At 40.6% G+C, this 13239-nt stretch overlaps 1 protein-coding gene across 5 annotated transcripts in view; it reads right to left on the minus strand.

The window, feature by feature from the left end:
* The window catches only part of aplp1 (amyloid beta (A4) precursor-like protein 1), a 34481-nt gene that overhangs the window by 12055 nt on the left and 9187 nt on the right, over nt 1-13239 (minus strand). For all 5 annotated transcript variants that reach the window (XM_080896619.1, XM_080896618.1, XM_080896617.1 and 2 more), the window contains exon 2: nt 918-1097. In XM_080896619.1, the coding sequence (XP_080752745.1) occupies nt 918-1097 (180 nt within the window). The remainder of the gene's footprint in view (nt 1-917; nt 1098-13239) is intronic.

Raw genomic sequence — 13239 nt, forward strand, 5'->3', positions numbered from 1 at the left:
GAGAGCCATGCTATATATATACGTGTGTGTATGTATATACATATATATATATATATATATATATATATATATATATATATATATATATATATATATATATATATATATATATATATTAACTTCATGGAGCCGTGTAGGGGCATTAGTCTAAAGCCACATTAGATATAATAATTTCAATGGCCATTCTTGTCTTTTAATATTTCTAATTTGACACTGGACTATTTCCATTTTCAATTTAGGCCAATGATTTGAAGCACAAGCACATAATGAGATTTAATAAGCGAAAGAAATATGGCTGTAGCCTGCAGTCTGAATACACACTAAAATGCTTTCCTCACAAATATCAAGGAAAACGAGGGCTTTGTGTAAAAGCCATTTCAAATGCATAATATGTCAGCTAATCGGATTACTGTCCATTCAAGCTCATGGCTGCTGCTGTCTGTAGCTGCTGCATCTGCTTTGGCCTCCAGATGGTGCCTGGCTGCCTTTTCTATCATAATGTCAGCCTAAGGAGTGTGTGGAGAGCATGTGTACCACTAATAACTTTACAGCAGATGCTAAAGAGTACGCATACAGTAGCAGGTAACAAGAGGACAGAAAGGTAGATGGTTGGCCAGGTGAAATATTGTAATATTCCAACAGACCGCCATCACTCCACTATATATTTGTGAATATATAGGTTTGATAGGACATGTGTTAGACAAATCAAATTAGAGAAAAAGAATGTGAAATTTTACTTGACTCCCTTTGTTTTATACAGTTTGTTTTTTATTTATTTATTCATTTTTGCTGAGATCATGAAATAGTATTCCTAAACCAGCAATTTCATAATGCTGCTGTTCTAGTCTGGTCTTCATCAGAGCTGTTTAGTTTCCATTCGCTGAATTTCAATCCCCCTGCAAAGTTTTGCTTCCTACCTCCTGACAGTAGGACAGCATTTGGCTGGTCTTTCTGAAGCAGCTCTGGCGGCCCTGAGGATCCGGTTCCCACTGGCCAGTCTGTGTGTTCATGTGCAGGAGCTGACGGCCACAGAACATGGCAATCTGCGGCTCGGCCACCTGGGGGACTGGCCTGTTCACCTCAGCCATGGCCAAAGCCTAGAAAGCAAAAGGGGAGGGGCGGGGGCAAGACAGATGAGGAGTTAATATAAACACAGAAGCTGAGAATATTCTGTCTGAAGCTGATCCATGGTGGAGAGACCACAGATAATTCCTAAATGCACTCTAGCACTCTCCGACATTATAGACCAAGAGTGTAAGTCTGAGTGCAAGACAGAGTGAGCGAGAGATCGAAAGAGAAAGGGGAAAATGTGGAGGAAGTGAGAAGAGACTAATGTAGAAGTCTGCACACCGCTCGCTTTACGAGAAAACCTAAAATTCAGAAAAGATAGAACCATAGAACCGTCACTCTTGAAATGCCCCAAAATAAATGAAGGAACAAATTAAATGCCCAACTGTGAGATGGTGGGCCAGTGCTCCCTGTCTGCTGACACCACTGACATCTGAGGAAACAAGGAAGGGCTGGTAGAAGAAGGTGGGGGGTCTGTTACAAAAAAAACAAAAAAACAAACCCCATACAAGAGCACGTAAAAGACTGCTTCCCCTCTCTCTTCTCCTTCCCCTCATCTGTGGCCTTCTAGGATGTTGCTATTGATTGTGGGATATGTTGCCTCTGCCTGTGGGGAGGGCCCATGGGACCCCAGTAGAGGAACAAACAGCAGCTAGGGCTGGGAGTCAGGTGTTAATACAAGCTCATTGACCGATGCACCACTTCACTACATTAACACACAGGACAGACACAGAGAGAGTCCAGGGAGAAATAAAGAAGAGGAGGGTTTAGGGAGAGAGGAAAAGGGTCTAAAAATGAACAAACACAGACTTCTTTTTAAGAAAACATAAGTGAAGGGAGCCTTAAAGTAAAAGTGAAGAAATACAGTGTATGCTTCATGTTCAGCTGGATCCCTGAATCATGTCTGCTGGAGAAAACGACACATTTACAGAACATATTCAAAGACTCCTGCAGGCCATGTAAAGTAAAAGGATGCAGGTTTCTTAGTAACAATTGAACATTCACAGAGACAACATGCAATGTTATTTATTGTCTAACCACGAAACTCCACAAAAAAGGGATCCCACACCCCAGAGTCTGTATACAGCTCATATGCTTTCATCTGTGCTGACAGAGAGAGAGACAGGCCCACTGACGACAGACAAGATGAGCGACGCTGAGCCAATTAGAAGGAAGTTGCCCAAAGGGAAGAAATAGAGGAGAAAAAATATGGGAGAGTGACGCCTGATCAAAGGAAAGCCCTGCTTTGGCCAAATGGAGCTAAAGTGTTTGAAGTCCTAATTAAAATTCATACTGGGTAAAATAAATATATAAACCTCTCTGAGTAAATGTACAATAAATATAATAAGCCCTGAGCAGTCTGTGCATTATAATTATGCTGGGCAGGGTTTGTGTTTCTGCATGTCTTAGCAGATTTCTAACAAATTACGCATCTACTTTTCATTACCGCTCCCCATTTCCCAGAGCAGTTTTTTTTTAAGATTTGTGAATGACTTTATAGACCTCTTTAGAAATTGATTTATGTTTATTCATTTACATTATATGAATATCTCTTAGAGAGATATGCCTGAGATGACACAATCAGCACAAGTATCTCTTTCTAAAATCTAAACTACTTCCAGGGTCATAGGCTGTTAACATAATGCTCATAAGTGGCAGTTGTGATTTAAAGTCTGTAATTTTCTATAGTCATTTCATAAAAGTACTTTCTCCCTGATTAGCTTTTTTTTTTTTTTCAATGCTGCAAAACTGACTCTCTGAAAGAATGACGTTCTAGCGTTTTTAGCTGTCAGCACTTGCTGACATATTCATTGGGATAATTTACCCATCAAACAAGTTTCGGGTACCTGCAAGTCACAACCAGTTAATAACGGTAGCGAAGATAAACAAATGGAAACAATGGCTGCTTAAAAGGCAGGGGTTCCAAATTTCGAAACGTCTTGATTTACACAACCCCAAAAGAGATGTGATGCTGTGGAAAACTGTCATTTAACGACTGTCTTAAACTGCACTGGAAACGGAGATGATTTTCTGGTGAAAGTCACTGCGTAACGCAAAGGATTGTGTCAAAACAAAAAACTCCAGAGCACAGTTTTTGTGCTGATATTAATGCAAGAGGTGGTTTGTTTAACTCTGCAGTTATTGAGCCAGCAGAGTATTGATGAGTTTGATGACCATATAGTGCATGTTGCTTGATGGCAACACAACAACACTAAACTAGTTGGCCTGCCGGAAGTCCAGAGCTGCTATCAACCAAAAGCTATGAAACAAATAATAAACTAAAGAAGGCCTTGAATTGTTTAGCATATTAAATTCAATGTCACACAAGAGAAAAGATATAACTCCTCTTAAAAGAAGAGATGATTGAACGCAGGAGCTTTTTGGAATTTAAAATATGTGCAAAATTTAAAAAGAAAGGCAACACGATTCCACACAGTTTAAACACATGAGAACTGGTACTATCTGCATCCAAATATGGGTTTAAACCATCAACTAACAGCAACAGGGCTCTGTGTTTACATCTGATGGTCAGCTAGGACTAAGCATGAAAGTCATGAGTGGTTTGTCTCTGGGTGATTTACTCCCACATGTCAAAGACTTTCTTGTTAGGGTAACTGATTATTCTAAATTTGCTGTAATTGTGGATGGGAATGGTCTGTCCCACCAATGTATGAGCCCTGCGATGGACTGACAGCCTCTCTGGAGTCTATCAAAGCTCTCCCCTGATAGCAGCTTGGATAGGCTCCAACCCCCTGCAATTCTAGCTGGATAGTTGGTTATGTGAACAGAATTATATTCAGTAGTATAACATGTTTAGGTTAAAACTCTTTTATTGCAGCTCAACATTATTAAATATTATACCTGCTTAAAAACCAACTGTTGCTTGTTACTGACAGAGCTGAATTGGATCGTTTAATTGGTTAAGTGTACTGTAAGATAAGCAGAGGGGAAGACTGCTGAAGTTGCTGAAACAATCTGTCTAGAGGAGCTGCTGAGCTAATGTCTAAATAGATATATCTCTTTGAGTCAGGGAAGGTCAGTGCCACAACGAAAAAGAAAGAAAGAAAAAAAAAACCTTCCGGATATTTGAGAAGATAACCTGGCAGCTCCCTCTGGTCCAGCTCTCTCATTCTGTCTGCTCTCCACTACTGCACTTGCAGAAAATCAATGCTCAGCGACTGCAACTGTATCGCCACGTTCCCCCAATCAATAGCAGTCCATCAGGAGCCTGAGGCCCTGACCTCGAGCCTCACAAGTCTGCACTTCCAATCTCTAGTCAGATGCAGGACTAGATTAGACATTCCCTTATAACCAATACAACTGTACGATCTACAGTGTGTACACTTCTGGTCTGCTGCTCCACAAAGAAGCAGAAGCCTTAATTGTTGAAAGCGACAAGTAGAAGCATTCTTCTTCTCCACATTCTTTTCACCACTATAATCATCAACAACATCACATAAACATCAATCAGCGGCTGAAATCACATAAGCTACGAGGCCCATTTTACCCTGCTGCGTGAATACCACGTAATGTCTTTGTTTCACTGTTTTTGTGCCATTGTATTATTACAGCAATAACAGGAACTGTCATCAACATGCATCACATCTATTTATTCTTTCCAAAATGGTAAAAATGCTTTTAAGAAGCATTAGTTGGGGGGCATAAATATATTTTATGGTATTCCACTTTTTTTTTTTTTTAAAGAAATGGAAATGGAAAATCACTTAATTCAATACTTAACAATCTCAGAAATACATTTGCCGAGGCTGTCTATGAATCTGATCGTGGCAGCTCTTATGTGTCATACCCCAGTTCAACACAGTCTTTAACTGCAGTGAATATTGCTGCTGAGTGTCCATATTTGGAAAACATGGGACGTTCATTTGCTTTATTTATGTGCTCATAATGCAACTTTATTGCTATGGCAGAAACGAATCCTGACATATATACTACCATGCAGCCATACTTGAGCGCACATGTTGTTCACTTGTTCACGTAAATAGCATTCTGACTCGAGACTAGAATGGGCAGTTCATAGAGAAACTGACTGCTGAAAGCTGATGTGGCTTGCTTGAACCTGTTGAAGCTTGCAGCAGCCTGTAGTTTCACCTGCCGAGTGTCAGGCGTCGCTGTGTGGATGTGAGGAAGAGAGGACCCAAATGCAACACCCACGGGTTGGTTAAGGCTGGTGTTTATTGTGATGAACGGATGAACACAACATGAGAAGTATAGCTGATTGACCGGAAAGACTGGTTGAATTACTGAACTGGAACACACATGCGGGATCGACGATGACAAGACAATGAACTGGAGGAAACTAAGGATTTAAATACACAGGCTAATGACCGGTCAGTACACAGCTGAACATAATCTGACTAATAAGACATAGGAGGTAGAACTAGACATGATGCGCACAGACAGAAAGCTGGCGTGGTGAAACAGGAAACATAGACATGTGGAAAATAAACAAAACAAGAAGAAATTGAAAACACTGGGTCAAAGGCCCAGGAACCATGACACCAAGCATGTGAGATATGGAAGAAAGTTTATATTTGAGTGTGAGAACAGCTGCAGTGGCTGGCCATTTGATAGTGAAAGGTTTTCAATTTGTTTGGAACTTCATTGTGGGCCAAATTCAGTAAGCTGTAAAGTTTTAAAGGAAATTATTTTTATGCCATCAACATCCATCCATCAACCACATATTTATACTTGGCCTAATTATACTTAATATTTAAGAACAGAACTATGTTTCTAGTGTTTAATATGTAGTATTCTTACTATAGGGTCATCTGGTGGAAAAATTGAGTGAAATTCAGCAGCACTTGAAGCACTTTGAATTGATTTGACCTTACCAAAAAATGAAATTGGTAACTTAAGCAAGTGCAAAATCTGCCTTGTGAATTTCAGTTGCACAACACTTTCTTGACAGGTTCCGGGAAAAGATGCATGCTAACATTCATCCATTTTGTTAGCCACGTAATCCAGGGTCATGGGCATACCAACGCACACGCAACAGAGCTTCTGCTGAGAGCACTGTTCTCTAGATTAAAGAGGCTTTGATGATCACGTGACTCTTCTTCTGCTGACATGTTCGGGCTAAACGTTAAACATGTCCAGAACTCACACATACCCATTGTCAAAGTTGTGAGTAGAGTTCACCACTAAGCACTGCTGTGTTTCTGTAGAAGCTTACAGAGCTGGTAGACTTCAGCCATGTCTTAGTATTAAAAGGCATTATTTTTAAAAATTCAAATGAGCTTTAAAGAGTTTTTAACTGTAATTTAACTGAAGTAGGTAAGTAATGTTTTCAAATATTCAAACACTAAGTGTTTTCATCAAAATGCTGTACTCACTGGCTATATCACTTAAATAGACAATGTGAAGGATCAGGCTTTCATTCAGTTAAAAATAGCTTTTGCTACAATTAATTAATCACACTCTTGTGCTTTGATTAAGCATTTCCATCAATGTTTTATGCCTACAAATTATGGCTATAATTCCCAACATGCAGTACAAGATTTTTTAGTGCGTTCCTGGTATGTTATTCCCCTTTTAAAGCCAATTAGACTTCAGAGTGCTACCCCTGTTGTATTGTGACCATGAACACTCTGAACGCAGCGATCCAGCTGGCTTCCCAATAATGCATCACAATCTGTCAACAGTGACACTTCTCCAGTAACAGACAGGTTGCAGAGCCGCCCGCCATGTCTCGGGGAGAAAATGCCGTGGTGTACTGAAGCATCTCCGTACAGTACAGTCTGCAAGCATGCGGGGGAGAGTGAGGGGTTCACAAGTTGTCGAGGAAGTGCTGTTCAAACATCCTGAGCTCCACATATCATGTCCTTGTGCTGATGAGGCTGAACAGGCCGACAGCCCAGAAACCTGACAGCTCCCCACTGCAGGGGATGCTGCATCATTAATAACAACCTGGTGATATAAAGCCAGGAAACGTCGATTGGCTTTCTGCCTTTTCCCCGTATTCTTTGCCTATGTTAGCTCTCTTGGTATTTTATTATTATTCCTCTGCTCTCCTTCTCCATATGCACTGCATACTGACTGTGCCACTTTGTAATCACGGGTGTACCTCCACAGCAAAAAAAAGCATCACAAGAAAAACTAAAAGCTCCCAGAGAGACGAGTGCACATCCACTTGGACCAGACGCAGTGGAAAATTTTGCTCGGATATAATAATGTGTGATTACACTTTAGCAGATGCCTTTCCAGTAGAGGAAATTATGTTATGAGCACAAAATAACAGATATGATCTGGTGTATGCTGAACATAAACATAAACTGAGTTGTCTGTCGGGGGTGAGTTTGGGCAGTGTATTTACATGTTCCACCAGCATCTCCCATCCTTCTCTAATTAAATTTTCAGCACCTGTTCCACCCTTATGTTGCAGGATGACTTCATCCTCTGTAATGATGCAATTCCCTGGCCTTTGCAGGCAAGCCAGAGCAGAAGAGACAGAGGGGAGAAGCCCACCCATCATTTATCACTTTCTACAAGCCGCTGTTAGACTGTAGTTTGAAGAACCAACCCAACTGGTCGTAGTAATTCGAATGCTGAAGAGCTGGGAAGAACTTTGCTTTGATATCAAAACTCACTTTTACATTTATTACTGCTTTCATGTCACCATGTTTTGTGTGACTGTAGTTTATTTATTCAATAACTCCTCTCAGTTATTAGAGGTACACAATGTGCATGTACATGTGTGGTTATCATGCGTTGTTGTGTATGTGTAAATCAACTCTCTCTGGGATATACTGAGAGTTTAGTTAACTACTGATAATTAACTACAGACATCAGAGCCCTGAGGAGCTCGTCCTTACTAATTCTCTTCTACTATGCTGCAATCTCTATTATAGTATCTTGTGACGACACCTTGATAATGACATCAGTGGGATATTGGTCAATCTATTTAAACGTCACAAATGACAAAATGTAAATAATAAAAAGAAACATGTATCACTTAATAAAGAAATGTAAGCGCTAAATATGTGCCATAAAAATGATTTAACAGGTAGTTAGTAAATGATTATGGACCTATATTAGCAGTTCTGGCATCATCTTAGCTTTTGTAAAAGTTCCAGGCAGCAAAACTTGCACAATACATATTTGCTGTCAATACAACTTTAAGTCATTGAAGATTTGATTATGTCAGGATACATAAAAGGTACCAAACTTTAGGCAAACTATGTGAAAAGCCTGATTAGCTAGGATCGCTCTTGATTAGTGTAACACCATCCAACAACCAATAACTCGTGTGGAGGACTCGCCCACACCCCGTGTGAATAAGCCTTACATGAGTAACCCATACATTTATGAAATACACACACACACACACACACACACACGCACAGGCCCTCGTCTTTGTGCTTTTCTGCAGCACAGATGGCTTAATAGTGGGTGTCTTCCTGCTTCTGAGCCCCTCCTTCACTCACTCTTTCTCCATTTTCCTTTTTTTCCCCCTCTCTTCCTCTGCCTCCTCTACAGGCTGATCCACCTCCCTCTTCCTGATGTCCCTTTTGTCTCCCCTCTCCCTCCCTAACAGCTTTCACACAATGCGTGACACTCCGCTGTTTGGCCTCCCTCCCTAGACTAGTGCTAAATGGCCAGATAGATTTAGGGGCATTCATCATTGTAATCATGTTGCTTAATTATTCATAGGCTCCATCAGGCCTCTTCCTGGTGTTGCATGTAGTTATAAGAGGGTAAGCCAGACTCTCATGATGCAAAAGGGACAACGGGGGATAAAGCAGGTTAGCTCTGCATATTGACTCATTATTATACATCTCTAGCTAATGGCTAATTGAAGCCATTAATTTTCAATTCAGAGGAGACTGATGGGCAGAGCGGAACATATTGCATTGTGTTTTTTTCCTTTAGCTTCCTACTGTAAACCACACATTGCTGCAATGTTACTTATGGGATAATAAACTGAATGCTTTATTTCGATATAAGAAAAAAAATTATGAGAGAGGCTTTTGGTTTTAGAGATGTGCAAACATCACAGGCTACATCAGTTCAGATTACAGTGGTCCAGCCTCCAGCTGGGCACACTGGGAGCAGATGGCCCTATAATCACCAGGGTTCATCTAGGTCTGGAACAGCAGCCAAAGTCAGCTCCCAATATTTGATTTAATTTCAAGTATAGCTTAAAAATACAGGACACGTCAGCTGGCATCACTGCAAGACACTCCACAGAGCTCGAGGCTGGCAGCGCATGTCATTTTATGACTGAGGTTATTTAGAAGCAAAGATGTTTAATAAAAGACGATAGCCTATATCCAACCAGCACTCAAGGATCTTCCCTGCCATTGTTAGTTTCCAAAGCGTATGTGTTTCACGGAGTGCCTTACACAAAATGAATTAGGTTACCAGCAGAGGCAGTCCATAGGATTATGCACATACATAAAAACTGAACTGATGCCCTGTAAATATTATCTAAGCCTATATACATAAGCCATGCAAATGCATAAGAGCATCCTTTTTTCATATACCAAGAGTTTATGTTACATAACAGGCTACACCAGCTAGAAATTCTTAGCATCCATCCAATTTTACTTCTCAGATTAATATTGCTTTAATTGCTCAACTGGCGTGGATTTCAACATCTTTTTAATATTAAATCTCAAGCATGTTAGTCAGTGAAATAAATTGAATATTGTTTGTAAGTACAATACATATTGCAAGCTTTAGCTCAAAAACATGGCACAAATCAAAGTCAGAAACAACACAAAAAAAAGTGTTGGTAAGTTAAAATTTTCCTCCATAAAATTCCAACCACCAACCCCTGACCCAGACATCACCTAAGCCCTCTGAAAAGCCCTGGGAAAACCCCACATGCTTCAGACTTCTGCAACTGGGCCATAGGAAAGATTTTGAATTTTGTCTTCTGTAAAAAGCCACATTGTCATCCTCCACGTATTTAACTGGATACAGACCTCCCACATATACAATAGCAGCACGAGACCAAGCCAGAAAAACAAGGACTCACTTTACTTTTTCAAGATGAATATCCCATCTAAATGTCCTACAATATCCTTAACCTCCTTAAAGTGGCACCTTTATTGTCCTTCCATTATGCATTTATGCATAATCTCGCAGCTATATTTTCAGCAAGCGTTTTGCTTGTTTTCCTACATAGCCTTCTTATCGGCTGTACAACTTGGTGAAAAGAAATGTCGACTATATAACACAAAACAAAACTCCCGCAGAGGTAAAATAAATTTGGGGTGGTGTCCCCACTTCAATGGAAAGGCAGTATTTAGCTATATTCAGACTGAGACGAGTGATTGCGATACTTGCGTTGCATAGAGCAGCTATACAAATGTGCCTCTCAGTTCCACCCACGTTTCAACAAATGCCTTATCTGAGTCACGCACCATAATGACGCCACACTGTGCATGTTTTTTTTTTTCTTCAGAAAAGACAAAAAAAAAACACAAAAAACACAAAGCATCGCTGGTCATTTTCACAAGCCTTTCTATGCAACCACCTCCTGCAGATATGTGGGAGGGAAACAACTGCGTAATAACGTTTCACAAAACCAGCCAAAAACAAGAGAGAGTCCGGAAACATTATGTGCCTGCAAGATTCTGTTCCTCTAGCACAGCCAAGCTGAAATGGTTTTGTCTTAGCGGTGATGAATTTCTGATGTTATGTAACACAGCTGAACCTCCTTCACAGTCAAGCAAAAACAACAGGGGAATGCCAGGATTTTAATGCCAAACACTGTGCGCCTGCAGATGCAATTTCAAGCTGAAGAAGTACCTCGGGGGATTGAAGGAATCAGCAGCTTAGTAGAGATTTGAGCGCTGCAGGTCTGTCTGAATCATCCTAATGTCAACACAATTGACACTGAATAGTGGATTTTCCTTAGGCAGATTGAGATTGACACAATGCAACGCAGCTTTCCAAATCTGTATTTATGCTGTAAACACATTCAAAAGGCTTGAGTAATGTCTGGGACTCAGTGATTCAAATTCCTATTAGTAAACACTTTCGTGCCTTAAAGAATATTGTTTATTGGCACTGCTAAAATGTATTGTACACCAGACTTATTAAGACAACTGTTTTCTATTACAACAAGCTATTGTTACATCTTTTTCCATTGTAGTTAAATACTGCATTTTAGTTCTAATAGCACATAAGCAAGACTGATAAGCTGGGATCAAAACACAGCGATGGGCATGCTTTAAACTGTCTTTCTAAAACTGGCAATCCACCCTGAAACCAAATTGTCAATTGAGCATGGATATTATGGGGTAGGACGGTTTTCAGTTTAAGACACATGACATACATGTAGACGATAGCTGAGTTTTACAGCCGAGTCTTGCCTGTATTTGTGCAGGCGAGACAAGGCTGGAAGTCTTAAAGCAACATCATCGTGCCCTTGAGCATCTTTTAAGTAGATTAGGGCAATCTCGAAGCCTAAATGAGGGCATGTTTAGGTTAAAAGACTGCAATAATTGATCCACTTAAGGACAGGCTGTCTTTCCATAGTGCCATCCAAAGCAGCAGGCGGCTGGGATCAGTAAGATCTGAGTCTTCCTCTTGCCTGCTTCTTATCTTTTACTTGCACTTTTTGCTTATTCCTCTGTGTCTTTCACTCTGTTGTCTTTGCAGCAGATCTGGATTCTTTCTTCCTCTGCATTCTCCATTGGATCTGCATGTCATCTGTCCTTGTTGTGAGTGCTGCACATAACTGTTTTTTACTTATTGCAAAAAATTTGGGCAAACAGATTTTCTGATGCTTGCATGGCAAAAAATGAATAAAACTGCATGAAAAGCATTAAACAGTGGCAGAAAACACAATTCGTGTTTCAAGATGAATGTTTTTAGAAGCCATTAGGAAATTGTGAATTGAAGCAGTTCGCCTATATGTAGTGTGCTGAGTGTAGCTGTATAATGGTAAAGCAATAATAATATCCTGCACTGAGAGATAGGCGGCATAAAGGAGAAGGAGAAAGAGGCGCAGGGTTAGAAAATGAGAGGTTAAAACATTCATACATCTTTTTTGCCTGTGTCTCTTTATTTATGCACATGCACAATTCTCATCACTGTGCCAGCTCCCCTGAGAGCCTGTCTAGCAGATGCACCTCATGCAAATGAGGCTTTGAGGTTATGTGCTATAGGTTACGCGAGCCCAAAGTGTGGAAGAGTAGTATGTGCTGCATGTATATATCAATATCATTATTACTATATATGTATATATAGTATATATGTATATTAAGTTAGAGATGTGACCAATGACGGAAAGCAAAAGTGTATATTTTTTTAAAAGTGGACACCCCAACACAAAAGATAATATACTGTATGCCACAATAATTGTAACAGTATGTATAAAACAGCCTACTTCACACCATGTTGATTCTGTGCTTTCATTCAGAGACATGTGGTATCACCACAGTGAGGACAAACTGGTCTTTTAACTCCCAGTAAGAGGTCAGAATGCTCACGAGTGCCGATAAAAGAGCCCAGCACGGCTAGCGTGACCCCCGCAGCTGCAAAAGCATATTGAGGGAATAGCCTCCTCTTCCCAGGTCTCTCATACAGCACGGTTGGCCTGCTGTTCAAAGTGTTCAGGTGCTCTGTTAATGAACAGCAGGACAAGCAGCTAAGGCTGGGTCAGCTCGTGCTGACTCGTCAGGCCGCTTACACAAAGAAAGCAAACCCAGGGAAGTGGATGAAAGCCTGCAGCAGCGTGGAAGGTGTCGCTCTCCCACATTTTACATCAGCTTCCGCTCACTTGACGTCCCCTTCATCTGTCTCATCAAACACGTAAACACTTTTTTTAGGCTTCTTCTCCACATTCTCTCTCTCAGCATCACTTGGCCACTGAGGGTGGTTGTCATGGTAACACCACCTACAGGAGCCAGTTACCTTCCCTGTTACCGTAGCAACTGGTTCCCTACTGAATTTCAAGCATCTCTAGCACGCTCTCTCTCTCGCCTCTCTTCTCTTCATTAAGAATCTGCCTCTATCTCACGTTCCTTCTCACATAAAAGAGTCAGCATATGTTAGCTTCAACTTTCTGTCTTCCTCAGGTCGATGATTGTTGGCTTAATCGTTAGTTAGCTTTCTCTCGTCACTGCCTGTTGATTGATTCCACTACATACTGCAGCAATAAACTGAAGGTCTCCCTTGTATTGTACTTTTTTTGGC

This window comes from Rhamphochromis sp. 'chilingali', assembly GCF_963969265.1.
Source record: "Rhamphochromis sp. 'chilingali' genome assembly, chromosome: 11".
Lineage (NCBI taxonomy): Eukaryota > Metazoa > Chordata > Actinopteri > Cichliformes > Cichlidae > Rhamphochromis > Rhamphochromis sp. 'chilingali'.